The sequence below is a fragment of the Typopeltis vanoorti genome, chromosome 9 (assembly GCF_054136105.1).
Source record: "Typopeltis vanoorti isolate ZY-2024b chromosome 9, IOZ_Tvanoo_1.0, whole genome shotgun sequence".
Lineage (NCBI taxonomy): Eukaryota > Metazoa > Arthropoda > Arachnida > Uropygi > Thelyphonidae > Typopeltis > Typopeltis vanoorti.
The window spans coordinates 127316637-127340828 of NC_143557.1; the positions used below are offsets into that span (position 1 = coordinate 127316637).

Genomic DNA, 24192 nt, shown 5'->3' on the forward strand with positions numbered 1-24192 from the left:
CTCTTACTACACAGCAGTACCCAGCAGGAATTTCTGGATTCATTGCCTTTTCAAAAGAGGAAAAGATCCAACACAAACAAACAATTATTAACCTATCACTCTGACCTTGAAAACATATTCGCATATTCTTCTGCTGAAAATGCACTTTTCACTCAGGCTAAAAGTTTCATGTAGGACAGACTGTTATTCCAGTAGCAAAGTTCTTAGGACTCATTTTGACAGAAAGCTTGCATTCCTTGCACATATTTGTCAACTAAGTGCAAAGAGCAGTGCATAACTTTCACAGAGAATGAGTTACTGATGAATGTTCCTTGTTTCACCTTTATCATGCACATGTTCACTCAAATCTTGATTATGGGTCACATGTCTATATTTCTATAAGGAAGAGTACCCTGCACTGGTGGAATTTTGTCCATCATCATGGTATATGAACAGCTACTAGTGCACTTCACATGCAGTTAACTCAGTCTTTATGTCGAAGCAAATAAACCTGTTCTCTTGCTTTGAAGGAGACAGTTATCACTTAACTGTGTCCTAAAAATAAAATTTGCCTAAGCATCCTACATGAAGTACTGTTTATTTTTATCTTCCATTGGGGAAGATCAGTGTCACACACATCAGACTGCTATTTACCCATTCAGTATGCATGCAAAAGAGATTATGCAAGCTATTAGCATGAATATTGACATTACCTCAACTGAACATGATAGCATTCCTCCATGGGAAGTTTGTAACCCATCATGTAGTCTCTTGTGGCAGTTAGGGAAGTCATATATTCATAATACACACAAAGTAGAGACTGAACAGCTCAAGATCTGAGACTTCTGTTAGTTGTACTGCTGTTTTCCTGACTGCATTGTGTCCAGTTGGATTCCACTCAAATGCAGTAAGTATACTGCTGAGTTGCATTGCAGTTCACTTTACACTTGTACATATAAAAGAAGACTGCTACAAAAATGTATAATTCATACAGATTCATTGAGCTCTTTACAGGCCATTTCCTCTCCTATGCATAATCCATATCCAGTGCATTATGACATTCTGCAATTATTGTATAAAATGAAGACTAAATTTTGATGTTCATCTGTGCTGAATTCTCTGCATTGGAATCAAAGGAAATGAAACTACAGACAGTTAATAAGAGCAAAGGTAATTAATCAATGGGTGGCAGTCATTGTGAGAGGAAGCACCAACAAATAATTACATGAGATTAAACCTGAAATTTATAAACACTGGCCATGTAGTTAATGTAGAAAGAGAAGAGAGGATTATATGCCACCTAATCTATTGAAGGTTGATGACCTCTCACTTATGTGTGAACAATGCAACACTTGTTTACTATTTGACATGGTCTGGTGGAGCGCCACCACCACCAGTATTTCATTCTAGAAAGGAATGCAGTTTTTACTGATCTGGTTGTCATATACACTCAGGCAGATCTTATCAGACTTGGACAAATTGCATTAAGTTTTTATCTTTGAATCTGAAGGTTTACTTAAATTTTAATCTTGTTCAGAACTTTCCAAAGGTTTTTCTTTTCAGTAGATTGCTTATGTATATCCTGAATTTTATATATATATGTATATTTTTTTTTTTATTATTTATTTATTTTCCGCTAACGCCTTTTATTTCCTTATAGGGAGTATGCGAGGCCTTTATATCCTATCTAGCTTTTGGAGACTGAATGGGCAGTTCAATCTCCACCGGTAGCCAGAGATAGCTGGCCCATGTCTATCACTAATTAAAGCAGCCACCGATGAAGAGGCTGGCAAACAAGTGCTACCATCTCTTGGTACCTAACCTTAACAAGATATGTCACTGTCTGAAATAATGTGGGTACTACAGTTGATTTTCTTGAGTTCACAGGGTGAAAAACCAGAGTTTCTGGGAGGAAAAACCCACTTGTCCATGCCAGAGATCGACTAACTCAGGAACCGATCGAAGAAAGGCTTAGAAAAAGTTCCTCCGGTCGGCGACCAGACTTGAACTTAAGTCAAACTTCGAGCGACCAAGTGCAGAGGACGCAAGTGCCACTTCCACTGAGCTACACTGGCCATAATTATAACATTGTTGGTATAATAAAATAAAAATTAAAAAAAAATATATATATATATATATATATATAATTTTTTTTAAGGTGACTCTTATCCTATAATAGTTGTAAAATCTGTAGTGCATACATTAATATTCATACTGAAGGTGAACTGAGGATTAGATCATTTGGAAACCCTTCTCTAGTAGTGAACAGAACTTTTTTGAGCCACTTGGTCTCTAGTAAGCATAGTAGTAGTCTTATTGGACTATGAAATTCATCTTTCACCTAAAGATATTCACAAACATCCTTAATCATTGTAGGATTTGAACTCACAGCCTGTTAGCAGATGTTATTCACTCACCGAAGTAGGCTTGCACTGATATTTATTTATCACCTCCATTTTTAAATTCCTTGTACACACATATCCTGGACCAGTGTGAAGATAACACTATCGTCAGTAAGGTGATCAAGATTTTCTTGTTTTATGTATGCTTTCTCCATGTGAATTTGTTCAAATTTTTATGAACATGGATAGTGATGTTATTAAAATTAACTTGTGTGTTTGTGTATGTTTAAATTAATCCCTCCCATGAAAGGTTGTTAGCTAATTTTACTTAATACCATGAGTATACTAATGGTTAGATAATATCTGGACACATTTCTTTAGAGACCCAAACATGGAATGGTTTTCAAGCCACTTCAGGCCTCCAATAAGTGGGATGGTGATATCACAGTGAGTAAGGAGATTTATCTACCACCTAAAATCTAGATATTTACAAACATCCATGCACAATGGGATTCAAACTCACAAGCGGCTGATTGCAATAGAGAACTTCTATCCACTTAGCCAGTCTAATATTTTTCAAATATTTGTTTTATTTTGTAACTAATTCTTGTAGATAAACTTATACTTTGGTTATACATAGCTTTTAATTTTTTTTTCAGGAAATGACAACATATACTAGAATATTAATTAAAAACTTTAATCAATACAATATTTTGTAACTAATGAATGATAAACAGTAATAGTGAATAATAATGTAAGTTTTTTACATAACCCTTGTTTAATATTTTCCTCAGTTGTGTCTAGTAAAATTTTGTCCTTTCAGAAACTTTAAATCAAGTTATTTAACACTGATTATTTAATTAGTCTTACCATTCTTACTATTTATTTTATTTTTGATACTCAGATTCTAGAATGTGGTGGAAGTCTATCAGACGCTTCATCATTGGCAATAAAGGCTGCTTTATATGACACTAAGTATGCTTTTAACATTAATTTGACTATTTTTTAGATGCAACTATAGTTTTATTTTTTTTAATATAAAAAATATCATTTGATTTTATTATACCAACTATGTTATAATTATAGCCAAACATTCCACCCCATCTTCCATTTTTGTTTTAGACTCTGTGATCTGTCATGAACAAGAAATTGGCATTTTAGAAACCTGATTACTGCCTAATCCTTTCTGTATTGTCTACAAATTATGCGTGTTCTTTTACTTGTTTTGTGGGGTGAAAAACCAGAGTTTCTGATAGAAAAAACCCTGCCATCAGTAGTGAAGTCTGGTTAATTCACCTTCATCTTGAAAAGCCATGAAAAATTTCTTTACATTCTAGATGGGATTCAAACCCAGATCTTTCCAGCCAAAGGGCATTGTTGATTTGAAATCTTTAAATTTCCCATCTACTTTATAGAGCTCACAAACATGCATAACCCAGGTTTTGTCAGTGATGTGAAGAAAGGTGTTATCACTGACAGACTGACTTGCACATGTAAAATGAAATAATTACCTTTAAAAGAGATTTTTGAATTATGCCAAAATTTTACGTTTGAAGATATCTCAACTTTCTGTATGCTGTTACTACATGATTTCTGTAATCAAATTAATCTTTTGTAGTTTTTCCAGGCCAATACGTATTTCACTAACGAAAAATTAGTAGGCTTGATATCAACCTGTCTGAATCAATGGGAAATCCTTGCCAGTCTATAAGATATACCTCACTGGTTGCATTTAAGAAGAGGGGATTCTAATGTAATTGATCATCTAAACTCTGCCTGGCCACAGTACTAATTACAGAAGTACTGCAGGTTTACATTTAAAATAAATAAAACTGGTTGTGAGTTTAATTACTTAATTCATTTCATGTGGAGATCACAAGATTTTCCCCCCTTCTCCAGAAACTTTTTTTTAATCTCACAGCAAAAGTATGCCAATGAGTACACACAGTTAATAGACATAATTTACTGGCCTTAGAGCCATATCACTAAATCAAAGTGAACAAATTTTTTTTTTTTTGGGGGGGGGGGGGAAGAAATGCTCCCAATCAAAAACCAAGTCTTCTGTTTTACAAGTGGCTGCATGTGTTGCATATTATTAAGGTCAGGCAAAACATATTCACTATATCATAGTAATTCTTGTGATTGGGTTCCTGTCTTTAGCATATTGGAGCGTCTTTAATTAGGTACTCATGTGGAAGTAGGAAAATCACAAAATTTGTCTTTAAAAAGATGCATATATATGAAATGAAACAGTTACCAGACTTTGCATGATTTTCATGTAGTTACCAAATCTATCAGTAATTTATGAATTTATTGATGCCTACTGTTTAGAATGCTGACCAATCAAGTTTTTAAAATGAAATACATGTTAAGTATTCAGTATCATTTGTGAGACAAATAAATGTACATGAGGACTGGCAGCAGCTTAACCAATTTATGCTTTAATTAATTTCTATAAACTTATGCTAGTAACACATGTACAGGGTGTTCGGGATAAATTTGACATATTTATAATTAATTATATTTTTCCGTAAGTTACATGTATTAACACACACTTCTCTTCATTTAAAAGTTTGGACCCTTCTTCATTCACATACAAGATGTCAGAAAGGATGGATAGCTGGAACCCACCTGAATCATGGAAGAGAATAACTTGTATCATGATGATTCGTGCCCGCCATCAAAATAAGGATATTACGACTGCTGCCCAATGCTCCCTGAATACAGTAAAAACAATCAGGCATGAACTAGACTCTTGCAATGGTGACTACGAGGATGTAGCAAGAAGAAAGATCCCTAGCAGACGATCTGATTGCGTTCGTACAGCAGAATTCCTCGCAAATCTGCAGGAACAGGTGATGAAGAACCCTGGCATTGAAATTCGGGCTTTGTTCGTGGAGTTGCTAACTGTAGTCAAGCCCTGGATAACAAGGGTAGGCCGTATGTATGGCAGCAGGATTCGGCCCCTTGCCACACCTCTGGGAAAAGTCAAAAATGGTTGTCTGAAAATTTCTACGACTTCACCAGTCCAAATGTTTGGACTGGTGAAGTCCAAACATTTAATAATTTAACCACTGAACAGAAATTTCTTTTTGTTAGTGAAACGTGCTCTCCCAGTGTGTAATAGTTAACATAATTAACTACAAAATTATTCTTGTTGATGTTTTTTGACAGGATAGCATCTTGAAATTGCACAAATTTTGGGCTGCTGTCAGAGAAAGAGTAGGTGAACTGTATGATCAAAAATATGGCACTTATGTGTTCATAGCACAAATTATAAATTTATCTTCCACACATCATCATCATCATCAAATTCCTGCCATGTACCCTCAAGGGGTGTACAGGATATGACAGTACTACATGAAAAAATTACATCATTACTAACTTCCTATCTACAATTTTCCTCCAAATCAGTCTGTTACTTGTCAAGACTCCAACATTATCAGATCTTATATTTCTATCGTCTAAGGCACTTTGTACCGTATCAATCCACCTATATCTTGGTCTTCCTCTGGGTCGTTTTCCTGCCAACCTGGCAGAGAACACTTGTTTTGCTAATCTTTCCTCTCCCATTCTATTTAAGTGACCATACCATCTGAGATTAGCTCTGCTAACGCATTCCTGGATGCTGACAATGTCAAGTTCTTTCCTAATATCCTCATTTTTAATATGATATTGCCATTGATGCCATCTGTTCACGCCTCTAATCTTTCTCAGGACTCTCATATCTGCGGTCTCTAGTCTTTGGTCAAGTGTTTTACTTCTGACCCAGCTCTCAGATCCATAAGTTAAAATTGGTTTGAACACAGTCTTGTATACAGCTAATTTAGTGTTCCGACTAATTTCTTTCTTATTCCATATGAATTTATTCAATTGACTTCCCACGACACCAGCTTTGCTGATTCTGTTGTCTATTTCTATATTTAGTTTACCATCTTCAGTAAAAATTGTGCCTAAGTAGCTGAAATGTTTTACTTGTTCCACAGGTTCTCCATTCACAACACAGTTGACATTTTCAATGATTCTGCCTATTTTCATTGTCTTTGTCTTTTTATTGCTGACCTTCATACCATATCTATTACAACAGCTATTCAATTTAGTCAGAGAATCTTGCAGACTTGTAGCGGATTTATTTAGAAGTATAACATCATCCGCATAAAGCAAAGAGCTGACATTAACATCTCCAATTTTGATATCAGGTTTAATACCACATTCCTTCATAATGTGATCCATATAGATAATGAATAACAGAGGTGATAATGTACATCCTTGTCTCACACCAGATTTAACATTAAACCATCTTCCTGTACTTCCTTCAATTCTAACTGCTGACTCACAGCTCAAATAAAGACTAAGTATTGCTTGATATAATGCCCCATTGACACCATATAACTGCAGCATATTGAATAGCTTCTCTCTTGGCACCTTGTCATATGCCTTTTCCAAATCGACAAAACTTAAATACAGATCTTTGTTATATTCCCATGCTTTCTCGACTATTTGTCGTAAAGTGAAGATCTGATCCTGACAGCCTCTATTTGGCCTGAATCCAGCTTGTTCTTCACCAAGCTTTTCTTCCACAATTCTTCTCAACCGTTTCTCAAGTATACTTGCATAGATCTTGCCAGGAACACTGAGTAGGGAAATACCTCTGTAATTCTCACATTCAGTTTTATTTCCCTTTTTATATATGGGTACTATGAGAGCTCTACTCCAATCATCGGGAATTCGTCCCTCTGTCCAGGCTTTCTGAACTATGCAGTGCAGCCACTGTAAGACTCTTATACCACCATACTTCAGCATTTCTGTTCGAATATCATCTACTCCTGCTGCCTTTCCACATTTCAAGCCTTTGATGGCTTTTTCTACTTCAAGTATGGATATGTATTCCTGACTGCATGCCTGGTCAGTGTTTTTTATCACTGTGCTGTCATCACTGCTTGTTTCATTTAGCAGTTTTTCAAAGTAATTACTCCATACTTCAAGGATATCTTTTTCTGCTGTTTTCATTTCACCTTTATCATCTCTAATTCCTTTTACAGCACTCTTTCCTCCATTCCTAAGCTTCTTCAACAACCTCCAGAATATTTTGCCACCTTCTTGATATTTATTTTCTATATTCTTGCCAAAGTCCTCCCATGACTTTTGTTTAGCTAGTTTTACACACTGTTTAGCTTTCTTACATTTGTCTCTATATTCTGTAAGAGTAAAAGCTGACTTATTTGACAGGAACTTTTGATATGCTTTCTTCTTTTCCTTCACTGCCACTTTAACTTCCTGTGTCCACCAGGGAGTTCTGATTTTTTTATCTTTGCACACAACCTTACCACATGCCTCTCTGGCAGAATCAATCAATGTTTCCTTCAGAGTTTGCCACTGAATCTCCAAGGTTTGATTCCTGTTCTCAAACTCTTTCATTTTCTTTTCAATAATATTTCTGTATTTTAGTCTACAGTTTACATCTGAGAGCTGCTCAACTTTTATTCGCTTTAAAACTTTCTTACATGTTATTCTTTTCAATATGAAATTCAATTTTATCCTGCTCAAGACTAAATAGTGATCACTTCCAATTTCAAATCCTCTGTACACTCTGGTGTCCTGCACCAGGGAGAAAACATCACTATCAACAATAACATAGTCAATGAGACTTTTCTTATTCCTAGCTTCTTCTCTCCATGTGAATTTGTGCACATTTTTATGTTGGAACATGGTGTTAGTAATAACCAGTCCATGTCCTGAGCAGAAATCCAACAGATATTTGCCATTATTATTAGCTTTGCTCTTTTCTCCAAATTTTCCCAAAATATTTTTGTATGTCTCACAATCATTTCCTACTCTACTATTTAGATCCCCAACAAGGACCAACTTTTCCTTTTTCATTGTGTCAGTTGCTTTTTCTAAAGCCTCAAAAAATTCCTCCTCTTCTACCTTAGTAGAACCTTCTGTGGGACCATAGGCACAAATAAGTCTCATTGTCCAGTTCCCCATTCTCATATTTGCCCACATTACTCTACTTGAGACTGACTGCCATTCAAGAAGATTAGCCTCGTATTTTGTGTTGAATACTATGGCTACTCCTTCTTTTCCTTGATTGTCATTGCCTGAATATAACATAACATCTTCCACACATAGCTTTGATATGTATCAAAATAACATAAAATCTTTTTTTTTTTTTCCTTCGTGTTAATTGCATGTGCTTTTTTTGTGCTATTTAATTGTTTGATACTTCTAGTTCAAGTGAAAAATAAAAATGTAATTTTGTAGCATTAAACTCTATAGCTGAAAATGTAACACTTGCTTAATTGTCAGAACCGTACATTCAAACTGTATGTACAGTCCTCCTTTCACTCCATGTCACACATGAGATTACAGTAGTTTATGGGACTAGAGCATCAGAGTTTGATGATAACCCCACCCCTCCATAAAGTTAAAATTTTTCATTTTTGCACATCAAAGTACATACTTTAGAAAATGAGCACAATTTGAAATGAGTTTCCTGCATGACAGTGTTGAAGGTTTTTTTGTCAGATATGTTTGGTTTCTTATTGCAAGGTTGATCCATTTCATAATGTAGAATGAGGATCTCTAAATGAATACCACCCAAGGATTCTTTCATACACCATGAGTGGTTTCAGCTAAACTGAAAAATTGTTTAAAAGTAATTATTTTATTTTACATCTGTAAGTCTCTGTCATGTTTTGCTATCATTTTACATTGTGCTAGTAAAAATATAATTTGGTCAGCTAAACTGTGAGCTTGTCCTCGTTTGTTCTGTATCCACATAAATACCTAATTGGGTGCACCAGGAGAAGGGGAGGATTGGACATCAGATCAGAAGCCCTGATCGGTTTCCTGCATTCCTTAAAATGCTCTGACCCTTAAGTGACCATACTATGAGGTCAGCAGAGCTAATCTCAGATAGCATGGTCATTTAAACAGAATGGGAGAGGAAAGATTAGCAAAACTTTTTTTTTTTGCCAAGTTGGCAGGAAAAAGACCCAAAGGAAGACCAAGATGTAGGTAGATTGATACAGTAAAAAAATGCTTTAAGAATATAAGATCTAATAATGTTAGAATTTTGACAGATAACAGATTAATTTCGTGAAAAATTTTTCATCGAAAGTTGGTAATGGTGTATCTTTTTTTATGTAGTACTGTCATAATATCCTGTACATCTCTTGAGGGTGCATGTCAGAAATTTGATAATGATGATCTGCGAATCTCTTTATTTTAATATATCACATTTAAAAAGTGCTTTGCATCTTTAAGTCAGTCAGTTAGTGATAATACCTTTCTTCACGTCACCGAGTACTTGGTTGTGTACAGTGTTGCAGTTCGGCATTTGCAAACATGAGCTTCATAAAATAAAAAAATAAAAATAAAAAAAGTTTTAATCCCTGCTAACTGAAAATATTTGCATTTGGTTACTTGTATCATGTACAAATTTGTCTTCATATTTTGGAAAAAAGATTGCAGAACGCAAATTATTTTTCTCACTAATTAATGCATCCATCATTTATTTTATTTTATTTATTTGTCGATTTGGAAAAGGCATATGACAAGGTACCAAGAGAGAAGCTATTCGATACACTACAGTTATATGGTGTCAATGAGGCATTATATCAAGCAATATTTGATATAATGCCCCATTGACACCATTGAGTTGTAAGTCAGCAGATAGAATTGAAGGAAGTACAGGAAGATGGTTTAATGTTAAATCTGGTGTGAGACAAGGATGTGCATTATCCCTTCTGTTATTCATTATCTATATGGATCACATTATGAAGGAAAGTGGTATTAAACATGATATCAAAAGTGGAGATGTTAATGTCAGCTCTTTGCTTTATGCAGATGATGTTATACTTCTAAATAAATCCACTACAAGTCTGCAAGATTCTCTGACTAAATTGAATAACTGTTGTAATAGACATGGTACGAAGGTCAGCAATAAAAAGACAAAAACAATGAAAGTAGGTAGAATCACTGAAAATGTGTTGTGAATGGAGAACCTGTGGAACAAGTAAAACATTTCAGCTACTTAGGCACGATTTTTAGTGAAGATGGTAAATTAAATATAGAAATAGACAACAGAATCAGCAAAACTGGTATGGTGGGAAGTTAATTGAATAAATGCATATGGAATAAGAAAGAAATTAGTCAGAATACTAAATTAGCTGTATACAAGACAGTGTTCAAACCAGTTTTAACTTATGGATCTGAGAGCTGGGTCAGAAGTAAAACACTTGACCAAAGACTAGAGACCGCAGATATGAGAGTCCTGAGAAAGATTATAGGTGTGAACAGATGGCATCAATGGCAATATCATATTAAAAATGAGGATATTAGGAAAGAACTTGACATTGTCAGCATCCAGGAATGCATTAGCAGAGCTAATCTCAGTTGGTATGGTCACTTAAACAGAATGGGTGAAGAAAGATTAGCAAAAGAAGTGTTCTCTGCCAGGTTGGCAGGAAAACGACCCAGAGGAAGACCAAGATATAGGTGGATTGATAGGGTACAAAGTGCCTTAGACGATAGAAATATAAGATCTGATAATGCTTGGAGTCTTGACAAGTAACAGACTGATTTGGAGGAAAATTGTAGATAGGAAATTAGTAATGATGTAATTTTTTTCATGTAGTACTATCATATCCTCTACACCCCTTGTGGGTACATGGCAGGAATTTGATGATGATGATGATTAATGCATCCATTTATAATGTAATATAAATATGAATTATAATGCTTAGAGATCTTTTTCAAAAATATGCAATTATTAGGACAGACCTTATAGGATCATGGGCATAGAATTAACATAACTTGAAAGATACAATGTGTTAGCAGTATGAAAGCTTTCATATTCAGTGTACATAAATTATTCATGTAATGATATATTAATAAACATATAGTATAAATAAATATTTTTTTTATCTTTTAATTTATTGAAGAAAAAATGCAAAAATGCAATTAGTTTACAATATAAGTAAATTGTCTGCATTGTCTGAAAAAGTGGCTAAATGACATGCATTAATCAGTTTCCCTAATGAACGTGTACTATATTGAAATTAGAATGTTAATATTATCATTGTAAAAATATCTGATGGTTTCTTTTATGGACTTTTTTTTAAAAAATAAAATATTTGCTTAGTGGTTTGCATATTTCTTGTCTTGCATACTGTTTTCCAGTGTCGCCAAAAATCTCCAAGTTGCATGTACTCTAATAAATTTTTAAAAAAAAAATATTAGAGTGCATTTACTTGTTGATAACCAAGATCATCATCATCATCATCATCAAATTCCTGCCATGTACCCTCAAGGGGTGTACAGGATATGACAGTACTACATGAAAAAATTACATCATTACTAACTTCCTATCTACAATTTTCCTCCAAATCAGTCTGTTACTTGTCAAGACTCCAACATTATCAGATCTTATATTTCTATCGTCTAAGGCACTTTGTACCGTATCAATCCACCTATATCTTGGTCTTCCTCTGGGTCGTTTTCCTGCAAACCTGGCAGAGAACACTTGTTTTGCTAATCTTTCCTCTCCCATTCTATTTAAGTGACCATACCATCTGAGATTAGCTCTGCTAACGCATTCCTGGATGCTGACAATGTCAAGTTCTTTCCTAATATCCTCGTTTTTAATATGATATTGCCATTGATGCCATCTGTTCACGCCTCTAATCTTTCTCAGGACTCTCATATCTGCGGTCTCTAGTCTTTGGTCAAGTGTTTTACTTCTGACCCAGCTCTCAGATCCAAAAGTTAAAATTGGTTTGAACACAGTCTTGTATACAGCTAATTTAGTGTTCCGACTAATTTCTTTCTTATTCCATATGAATTTATTCAATTGACTTCCCACGATACCAGCTTTGCTGATTCTGTTGTCTATTTCTATATTTAGTTTACCATCTTCACTAAAAATTGTGCCTAAGTAGCTGAAATGTTTTACTTGTTCCACAGGTTCTCCATTCACAACACAGTTGACATTTTCAATGATTCTGCCTATTTTCATTGTCTTTGTCTTTTTATTGCTGACCTTCATACCATATCTATTACAACAGCTATTCAATTTAGTCAGAGAATCTTGCAGATTTGTATTGGATTTATTTAGAAGTATAACATCATCCGCATAAAGCAAAGAGCTGACATTAACATCTCCAATTTTGATATCAGGTTTAATACCACATTCCTTCATAATGTGATCCATATAGATAATGAATAACAGAGGTGATAATGTACATCCTTGTCTCACACCAGATTTAACATTAAACCATCTTCCTGTACTTCCTTCAATTCTAACTGCTGACTCACAGCTCAAATAAAGACTAAGTATTGCTTGATATAATGCCCCATTGACACCATATAACTGCAGCATATTGAATAGCTTCTCTCTTGGCACCTTGTCATATGCCTTTTCCAAATCGACAAAACTTAAATACAGATCTTTGTTATATTCCCATGCTTTCTCGACTATTTGTCGTAAAGTGAAGATCTGATCCTGACAGCCTCTATTTGGCCTGAATCCAGCTTGTTCTTCACCAAGCTTTTCTTCCACAATTCTTCTCAACCGTTTCTCAAGTATACTTGCATAGATCTTGCCAGGAACACTGAGTAGGGAAATACCTCTGTAATTCTCACATTCAGTTTTATTTCCCTTTTTATATATGGGTACTATGAGAGCTCTACTCCAATCATCGGGAATTCGTCCCTCTGTCCAGGCTTTCTGAACTATGCAGTGCAGCCACTGTAAGACTCTTATACCACCATACTTCAGCATTTCTGTTCGAATATCATCTACTCCTGCTGCCTTTCCACATTTCAAGCCTTTGATGGCTTTTTCTACTTCAAGTATGGATATGTATTCCTGACTGCATGCCTGGTCAGTGTTTTTTATCACTGTGCTGTCATCACTGCTTGTTTCATTTAGCAGTTTTTCAAAGTAATTACTCCATACTTCAAGGATATCTTTTTCTGCTGTTTTCATTTCACCTTTATCATCTCTAATTCCTTTTACAGAACTCTTTCCTCCATTCCTAAGCTTCTTCAACAACCTCCAGAATATATTTTGCCACCTTCTTGATATTTATTTTCTATATTCTTGCCAAAGTCCTCCCATGACTTTTGTTTAGCTAGTTTTACACACTGTTTAGCTTTCTTACATTTGTCTCTATATTCTGTAAGAGTAAAAGCTGACTTATTTGACAGGAACTTTTGATATGCTTTCTTCTTTTCCTTCACTGCCACTTTAACTTCCTGTGTCCACCAGGGAGTTCTGATTTTTTTATCTTTGCACACAACCTTACCACATGCCTCTCTGGCAGAATCAATCAATGTTTCCTTCAGAGTTTGCCACTGAATCTCCAAGGTTTGATTCCTGTTCTCAAACTCTTTCATTTTCTTTTCAATAATATTTCTGTATTTTAGTCTACAGTTTACATCTGAGAGCTGCTCAACTTTTATTCGCTTTAAAACTTTCTTACATGTTATTCTTTTCAATATGAAATTCAATTTTATCCTGCTCAAGACTAAATAGTGATCACTTCCAATTTCAAATCCTCTGTACACTCTGGTGTCCTGCACCAGGGAGAAAACATCACTATCAACAATAACATAGTCAATGAGACTTTTCTTATTCCTAGCTTCTTCTCTCCATGTGAATTTGTGCACATTTTTATGTTGGAACATGGTGTTAGTAATAACCAGTCCATGTCCTGAGCAGAAATCCAACAGATATTTGCCATTATTATTAGCTTTGCTCTTTTCTCCAAATTTTCCCAAAATATTTTTGTATGTCTCACAATCATTTCCTACTCTACTATTTAGATCCCCAACAAGGACCAACTTTTCCTTTTTCATTGTGTCAGTTGCTTTTTCTAAAGCCTCAAAAAATTCCTCCTCTTCTACCTTAGTAGAACCTTCTGTGGGACCATAGGCACAAATAAGTCTCATTGTCCAGTTCCCCATTCTCATATTTGCCCACATTACTCTACTTGAGACTGACTGCCATTCAAGAAGATTAGCCTCGTATTTTGTGTTGAATACTATGGCTACTCCTTCTTTTCCTTGATTGTCATTGCCTGAATATAACATAACATCTTCCACACATAGCTTTGATATGTATCAAAATAACATAAAATCTTTTTTTTTTTTTCCTTCGTGTTAATTGCATGTGCTTTTTTTGTGCTATTTAATTGTTTGATACTTCTAGTTCAAGTGAAAAATAAAAATGTAATTTTGTAGCATTAAACTCTATAGCTGAAAATGTAACACTTGCTTAATTGTCAGAACCGTACATTCAAACTGTATGTACAGTCCTCCTTTCACTCCATGTCACACATGAGATTACAGTAGTTTATGGGACTAGAGCATCAGAGTTTGATGATAACCCCACCCCTCCATAAAGTTAAAATTTTTCATTTTTGCACATCAAAGTACATACTTTAGAAAATGAGCACAATTTGAAATGAGTTTCCTGCATGACAGTGTTGAAGGTTTTTTTGTCAGATATGTTTGGTTTCTTATTGCAAGGTTGATCCATTTCATAATGTAGAATGAGGATCTCTAAATGAATACCACCCAAGGATTCTTTCATACACCATGAGTGGTTTCAGCTAAACTGAAAAATTGTTTAAAAGTAATTATTTTATTTTACATCTGTAAGTCTCTGTCATGTTTTGCTATCATTTTACATTGTGCTAGTAAAAATATAATTTGGTCAGCTAAACTGTGAGCTTGTCCTCGTTTGTTCTGTATCCACATAAATACCTAATTGGGTGCACCAGGAGAAGGGGAGGATTGGACATCAGATCAGAAGCCCTGATCGGTTTCCTGCATTCCTTAAAATGCTCTGTGTAGGTCTCCTCCCAGTTATGCTGCTCTGACCCTTAAGTGACCATACTATGAGGTCAGCAGAGCTAATCTCAGATAGCATGGTCATTTAAACAGAATGGGAGAGGAAAGATTAGCAAAACTTTTTTTTTTTGCCAAGTTGGCAGGAAAAAGACCCAAAGGAAGACCAAGATGTAGGTAGATTGATACAGTAAAAAAATGCTTTAAGAATATAAGATCTAATAATGTTAGAATTTTGACAGATAACAGATTAATTTCGTGAAAAATTTTTCATCGAAAGTTGGTAATGGTGTATCTTTTTTTATGTAGTACTGTCATAATATCCTGTACATCTCTTGAGGGTGCATGTCAGAAATTTGATAATGATGATCTGCGAATCTCTTTATTTTAATATATCACATTTAAAAAGTGCTTTGCATCTTTAAGTCAGTCAGTTAGTGATAATACCTTTCTTCACGTCACCGAGTACTTGGTTGTGTACAGTGTTGCAGTTCGGCATTTGCAAACATGAGCTTCATAAAATAAAAAAATAAAAATAAAAAAAGTTTTAATCCCTGCTAACTGAAAATATTTGCATTTGGTTACTTGTATCATGTACAAATTTGTCTTCATATTTTGGAAAAAAGATTGCAGAACGCAAATTATTTTTCTCACTAATTAATGCATCCATCATTTATTTTATTTTATTTATTTGTCGATTTGGAAAAGGCATATGACAAGGTACCAAGAGAGAAGCTATTCGATACACTACAGTTATATGGTGTCAATGAGGCATTATATCAAGCAATATTTGATATAATGCCCCATTGACACCATTGAGTTGTAAGTCAGCAGATAGAATTGAAGGAAGTACAGGAAGATGGTTTAATGTTAAATCTGGTGTGAGACAAGGATGTGCATTATCCCTTCTGTTATTCATTATCTATATGGATCACATTATGAAGGAAAGTGGTATTAAACATGATATCAAAAGTGGAGATGTTAATGTCAGCTCTTTGCTTTATGCAGATGATGTTATACTTCTAAATAAATCCACTACAAGTCTGCAAGATTCTCTGACTAAATTGAATAACTGTTGTAATAGACATGGTACGAAGGTCAGCAATAAAAAGACAAAAACAATGAAAGTAGGTAGAATCACTGAAAATGTGTTGTGAATGGAGAACCTGTGGAACAAGTAAAACATTTCAGCTACTTAGGCACGATTTTTAGTGAAGATGGTAAATTAAATATAGAAATAGACAACAGAATCAGCAAAACTGGTATGGTGGGAAGTTAATTGAATAAATGCATATGGAATAAGAAAGAAATTAGTCAGAATACTAAATTAGCTGTATACAAGACAGTGTTCAAACCAGTTTTAACTTATGGATCTGAGAGCTGGGTCAGAAGTAAAACACTTGACCAAAGACTAGAGACCGCAGATATGAGAGTCCTGAGAAAGATTATAGGTGTGAACAGATGGCATCAATGGCAATATCATATTAAAAATGAGGATATTAGGAAAGAACTTGACATTGTCAGCATCCAGGAATGCATTAGCAGAGCTAATCTCAGTTGGTATGGTCACTTAAACAGAATGGGTGAAGAAAGATTAGCAAAAGAAGTGTTCTCTGCCAGGTTGGCAGGAAAACGACCCAGAGGAAGACCAAGATATAGGTGGATTGATAGGGTACAAAGTGCCTTAGACGATAGAAATATAAGATCTGATAATGCTTGGAGTCTTGACAAGTAACAGACTGATTTGGAGGAAAATTGTAGATAGGAAATTAGTAATGATGTAATTTTTTTCATGTAGTACTATCATATCCTCTACACCCCTTGTGGGTACATGGCAGGAATTTGATGATGATGATGATTAATGCATCCATTTATAATGTAATATAAATATGAATTATAATGCTTAGAGATCTTTTTCAAAAATATGCAATTATTAGGACAGACCTTATAGGATCATGGGCATAGAATTAACATAACTTGAAAGATACAATGTGTTAGCAGTATGAAAGCTTTCATATTCAGTGTACATAAATTATTCATGTAATGATATATTAATAAACATATAGTATAAATAAATATTTTTTTTATCTTTTAATTTATTGAAGAAAAAATGCAAAAATGCAATTAGTTTACAATATAAGTAAATTGTCTGCATTGTCTGAAAAAGTGGCTAAATGACATGCATTAATCAGTTTCCCTAATGAACGTGTACTATATTGAAATTAGAATGTTAATATTATCATTGTAAAAATATCTGATGGTTTCTTTTATGGACTTTTTTTTAAAAAATAAAATATTTGCTTAGTGGTTTGCATATTTCTTGTCTTGCATACTGTTTTCCAGTGTCGCCAAAAATCTCCAAGTTGCATGTACTCTAATAAATTTTTAAAAAAAAAATATTAGAGTGCATTTACTTGTTGATAACCAAGATCATCATCATCATCATCATCAAATTCCTGCCATGTACCCTCAAGGGGTGTACAGGATATGACAGTACTACATGAAAAAATTACATCATTACTAACTTCCTATCTACAATTTTCCTCCAAATCAGTCTGTTACTTGTCAAGACTCCAACATTATCAGATCTTATATTTCTATCGTCTAAGGCACTTTGTACCGTATCAATCCACCTATATCTTGGTCTTCCTCTGGGTCGTTTTCCTGCAAACCTGGCAGAGAACACTTGTTTTGCTAATCTTTCCTCTCCCATTCTATTTAAGTGACCATACCATCTGAGATTAGCTCTGCTAACGCATTCCTGGATGCTGACAATGTCAAGTTCTTTCCTAATATCCTCGTTTTTAATATGATATTGCCATTGATGCCATCTGTTCACGCCTCTAATCTTTCTCAGGACTCTCATATCTGCGGTCTCTAGTCTTTGGTCAAGTGTTTTACTTCTGACCCAGCTCTCAGATCCAAAAGTTAAAATTGGTTTGAACACAGTCTTGTATACAGCTAATTTAGTGTTCCGACTAATTTCTTTCTTATTCCATATGAATTTATTCAATTGACTTCCCACGATACCAGCTTTGCTGATTCTGTTGTCTATTTCTATATTTAGTTTACCATCTTCACTAAAAATTGTGCCTAAGTAGCTGAAATGTTTTACTTGTTCCACAGGTTCTCCATTCACAACACAGTTGACATTTTCAATGATTCTGCCTATTTTCATTGTCTTTGTCTTTTTATTGCTGACCTTCATACCATATCTATTACAACAGCTATTCAATTTAGTCAGAGAATCTTGCAGATTTGTATTGGATTTATTTAGAAGTATAACATCATCCGCATAAAGCAAAGAGCTGACATTAACATCTCCAATTTTGATATCAGGTTTAATACCACATTCCTTCATAATGTGATCCATATAGATAATGAATAACAGAGGGGATAATGTACATCCTTGTCTCACACCAGATTTAACATTAAACCATCTTCCTGTACTTCCTTCAATTCTAACTACTGACTCACAACTCAAATAAAGACTAAGTATTGCTTGATATAATGCCCCATTGACACCATATAACTGCAGCGTATTGAATAGTTTCTCTCTTGGCACTTTGTCATATGCCTTTTCCAAATCGACAAAACTTAAATACAGATCTTTGTTACATTCCCATGCTTTCTCGACTATTTGTCGTAAAGTGAAGATCTGATCCTGACAGCCTCTATTTGGCCTGAATCCAGCTTGTTCTTCACCAAGCTTTTCTTCCACAATTCTTCTCAACCGTTTCTCAAGTATACTTGCATAGATCTTGCCAGGAACACTCAGTAGGGAAATACCTCTGTAATTCTCACATGCAGTTTTATTTCCCTTTTTATATATGGGTACTATGAGAGCTCTACTCCAATCATCGGGAATTCGTCCCTCTGTCCAGGCTTTCTGAACTATGCAGTGCAGCCACTGTAAGACTCTTATACCACCATACTTCAGCATTTCTGGTCGAATATCATCTACTCCTGCTGCCTTTCCACATTTCAAGCCTTTGATGGCTTTTTCGACTTCAAGTATGGATATGTATTCCTGACTGCATGCCTGGTCAGTGTTTTTTATCACTGTGCTGTCATCACTGCTTGTTTCATTTAGCAGTTTTTCAAAGTAATTACTCCATACTTCAAGGATATCTTTTTCTCCTGTTTTCATTTCACCTTTATCATCTCTAATTCCTTTTACAGCACTCTTTCCTCCATTCCTAAGCTTCTTCAACAACCTCCAGAATATCTTACCACCTTCTTGATATTTATTTTCTATGTTCTTGCCAAAGTCCTCCCATGACTTTTGTTTAGCTAGTTTTACACACTGCTTAGCTTTCTTACATTTGTCTCTGTATTCTGTAAGAGTAAAAGCTGACTTATTTGCCAGGAACTTTTGATATGCTTTCTTCTTTTCCTTCACTGCCTCTTTAACTTCCTGTGTCCACCAGGGAGTTCTGATTTTTTTATCTTTGCATACAACCTCACCACATGCCTCTCTGGCAGAATCAATCAATGTTTCCTTCAGAGTTTGCCACTGAATCTCCAAGGTTTGATTCCTGTTCTCAAACTCTTTCATTTTCTTTTCAATAATATTTCTGTATTTTAGTCTACAGTTTACATCTGAGAGCTGCTCAACTTTTATTCGCTTTAAAACTTTCTTACATGTTATTCTTTTCAATATGAAATTCAATTTTATCCTGCTCAAGACTAAATAGTGATCACTTCCAATTTCAAATCCTCTGTACACTCTGGTGTCCTGCACCAGGGAGAAAACATCACTATCAACAATAACATAGTCAATGAGACTTTTCTTATTCCTAGCCTCTTCTCTCCATGTGAATTTGTGCACATTTTTATGTTGGAACATGGTGTTAGTAATAACCAGTCCATGTCCTGAGCAGAAATCCAACAGATATTTGCCATTATTATTAGCTTTGCTCTTTTCTCCAAATTTTCCCAAAATATTTTTGTATGTCTCACAATCATTTCCTACTCTACTATTTAGATCCCCAACAAGGACCAACTTTTCCTTTTTCATTGTGTCAGTTGCTTTTTCTAAAGCCTCAAAAAATTCCTCCACTTCTACCTTAGTAGAACCTTCTGTGGGACCATAGGCACAAATAAGTCTCATTGTCCAGTTCCCCATTCTCATATTTGCCCACATTACTCTACTTGAGACTGACTGCCATTCAAGAAGATTAGCCTCGTATTTTGTGTTGAATACTATTGGCTACTCCTATAAGATTTAAAATAAAGTGAGAGTATTATCTGCACACATAATGTGTACATTTTTCATAACTTGTGAGATAAATTTGATTAAACATGTATAAATGCTTGCATGGGTGATGACACAGTTGCTGAGGAGGACCATTACAATTAAAGATACAAATGATTCTGAAATTTAGCAGAGAGTTCTGACCATATGGTTCAAACAAGTGTACATTTAAACTTTTATTGCAAACAGTTTAAACCATGTGGTTGGAACAATGTTGTGCCATCACTGAGATGATTGATCAGCTGATATATGCCAAGAACACATTTGTTTGAAACTTGTTATTGAAAAATTCGAATTTTGATTACTTTTCAATTTATTTTTTTAAATGTTTGTTGCTGTATTGTCAGTACAGCAACAAACATTAAAAAAATAAAATAAAAAGTAAATCAAAGTTTTAAAAAGAGGCCTCTGTGGGGTATGCATACCATCTTGGGAAACATTGATCTGTGGCATGTCCTTCTTTAAAAATATCTCAGAAACTTCAAACACATTGCTACTAAAGCTGGATATCAAACTAATTCAAAATGTTTTGGATTCAACTAGTGTCCATGCATTGGACAGGAGATAAACAGTATCAAGCATTATAATGGACCTTGCAAGTTTTGATGAACTCTTGAATCTTCTGATGTCAATCTGGTAAATTAAACTCTCTCATCATGCTATTATGATAATTAATAGTGTTTTAAATTTTTAATAATTCCTTGATCTAATGACTGTATAAAGCTGAGCATGTTTGGGGGAGAAGCAGATTTTTGAGTTTTGTGGGATCTTGTCTAGCAGTAGACAAGAATGTACACTTCTGTTTAGCCATTTCTTTGTTGAATTCTATGAAGCCACTTTAAATTTAGAAAAGATCATCAAAGTGCTGCAGTTGGACAAGTCCTTCACTGGTATTGACTTTTCTTTACACAGGCCTACTGGATTAGATGATTTTTCCAGTGGTGAACAGCTTTCTCTTATCCATTCCTGTCTGTGCATGCAATGAGTACTCTTGTTCTTTTTCTTTCTTTCTCACCTTGATTTCAGGTGGTTTATCATTTGTGAACACAAGACCACTGTCCAGGAGGGCACAGTAATAGAAGCCATTTCATCACAATTTTTATTTTTACATACTCGGGAAACCCTGCTCTATATGCTAAATCTGGAACTTTTTCAAACCACTTCAGACCTCTAATAAGCAGGGTGGTGGTGATCTCACACACCAGGCGATGAAATGCATCACCTACCTGAAGACAATCACAAACATCCATGCCCACCTCAGGATTCGAAACTGCAGCCTGTTTGTTGGAGAAAGCATATTATAACCAGGCCAGCAAATTATAAAGATAGATTGAATGTATGTGGACTGCAGACACTGGTAGACAGAGAAAGATGGGTGATATGATGTCTATAAACTTTTGAGAGGACATTATAGGATATCAGTTGATAAAATTATTTAATTAAATGGAAGATGAAAGTAGGGAGGGGGAGATTCTGTAGAAGTTAATTTTTTATGCTGTTAAGTAAAGGGTGGAAGCTATTTCTCTCATTGAACCATAAGTGAGTGGAACAACACTACTTCAATAGTCTGCCTGTTGAAGTAGTGAGTAACTAGTATGAATGAATTTTAGAAAAAGCATGACAACTGGTGTGGGCGATATGTGGCCTCCCTTGATGAGTCCTTGGTTCCCTGGAGATCTAATAACAATAGTAATAGCTCAAGGAACAAATCTTGTTATAACATGGCAATATGGACACATTGTACTCTGAATGTTTTATGTATAGTATTTATGTCTGTGTGGACAACATCTTCAAGAACCATAGAAATGAAAAACTGTTGGCATGTGTTTGACTGATAAGAATTGCATGAATGTTATTTAAATATGTTTTTCAGAAAAACTGCTATTTAATTAACTGTTACAAAATGCATGAAATGTAAAGTTCATCTCAGCTTGGATAAAAGTATTATATACAAATCAGCATTATGCAGTTAATGGAAATTTGTAATAGAAACATAAGAAACAGTTTGCTCTTTTTATATTTTTATGCATTTAATACACATAACATACATCCATAAAAGGAAAGAAAAAGATGAGCTGAAATTATAAATGCTGATATGTTTTATTCATTTTATCTGCTAAGTGATCTGTATTAATAGTTACTTTTTCCAAATGCAGGTCTTGTAGAAAATAATTTTTGTTCTAAGATATAAATATAAGCCAGGGATGTATACATATGTAAATATGTTGCCCACTCAGAGAGTAGGTAGATGATTTCCCTCATCTCTTAATCTAGGGAAGTGCTAAAGGAATATAACTAGCTCACAGCAGATATCTTTCTGATTCATTAATAAATGAATTCTGCATAATCTTGTACATGCATATCTGGTTTTGAAATGCTGTCCTGCTTTAAAATTAATGTTGTTAATGCCCAGCAATCATATCATCATCATCAAATTCCTGACATGTACCCTCAAGGGGTGTACAGGATATGATAGTACTACATGAAAAATTACATCATTACTGATTTCCTATCTACAATTTTCCTCCAAATCAATCAGTTACTTGTCAAGACTCCAACGTTATCAGATCTTATATTTCTATCGTCTAAGGCACTTTGTACGGTATCAATCCACCTATATCTTGGTCTTCCTCTGGGTCGTTTTCCTGCCAACCTGAGAGAACACTTGCTTTGCTAATTTTCCTCGCCCATTCTGTTTAAGTGACCATACCACCTGAGATTAGCTCTGCTAACGCATTCCTGGAAGTTGACAATGTCTAGTTCTTTCCTAATATCCTCGTTTTTAATATGATATTGCCATTGATGCAATATCATATTAAAATATCTGTTCACGCCTCTAATCTTTCTCAGGACTCTCATGTCTGTGGTCTCTAGGCTTTGGTCCAGTGTTTTACTTCTGACCCAGCTCTCAGATCCATAAGTTAAAATTTAGTGTTCTGACTAATTTCTCTCTTATTCCATATGAATTTATTCAGTTGACTTCCTACCATACCAGCTTTGTTGATTCTGTTGTCTATTTCCATATTTAATTTACCATCTTCACTAAAAATCGTGCCTAAGTAGCTGAAATGTTTTACTTGTTCCACAGGTTCTCCATTCACAACACAGTTGACATTTTCAATGATTCTGCCTATTTTCATTGTCTTTGTCTTTTTATTGCTGAACTGCATACCATATCTATTATAACAGTTATTCAATTTAGTCAGAGAATCTTGCAGACTTGTAGCGGATCTATTTAAACGTCATCCACATAAAGCAAAGAGCTGACATTAACATCTCCAATTTTGATATCATGTTTAATACCACTTTCCATCATAATGTGATCCATATAGATAATGAATAACAGAAGGGATAATGTACATCCCTGTCTCACACCAGATTTAACATTAAGCCATCTTCCTGTACTTACTTCAATTCTAACTGCTGACTTACAACTCAAATAAAGACTAAGTATTGCTTGATATAATATCCCTTTGACACCATATAACTGTAGGGTATTGAATAGCTTCTCTCTTGGCACCTTATCATATGCCTTTTCCAGATCTACAAAACTCAAATAGAGATCTTTGTTATATTCCCATGGTTTTTCCACTATTTGTCGTAATGTGAAGATCTGATCCTAACAGCCTCTATTCGGCCTGAATCCAGCTTGTTCTTCACTAAGCTTTTCTTCTACAATTCTTCTCAGCCGTTTCTCAAGTATACTTGCATATATCTTACCAGGAAAACTCAGTAGGGAAATACCTCTGTAATTCT

General features: G+C 34.7%; 1 protein-coding gene across 1 annotated transcript in view; it reads left to right on the top strand.

Moving 5' to 3' along the window:
* LOC150103521 (exosome complex component RRP42-like) overlaps nt 1-24192 on the top strand; it is a 64664-nt gene that overhangs the window by 23831 nt on the left and 16641 nt on the right. Inside the window, exon 5 of the mRNA XM_090397763.1 lies at nt 3226-3296. Coding sequence (XP_090253889.1) covers nt 3226-3296 — 71 coding nt within the window. The remainder of the gene's footprint in view (nt 1-3225; nt 3297-24192) is intronic.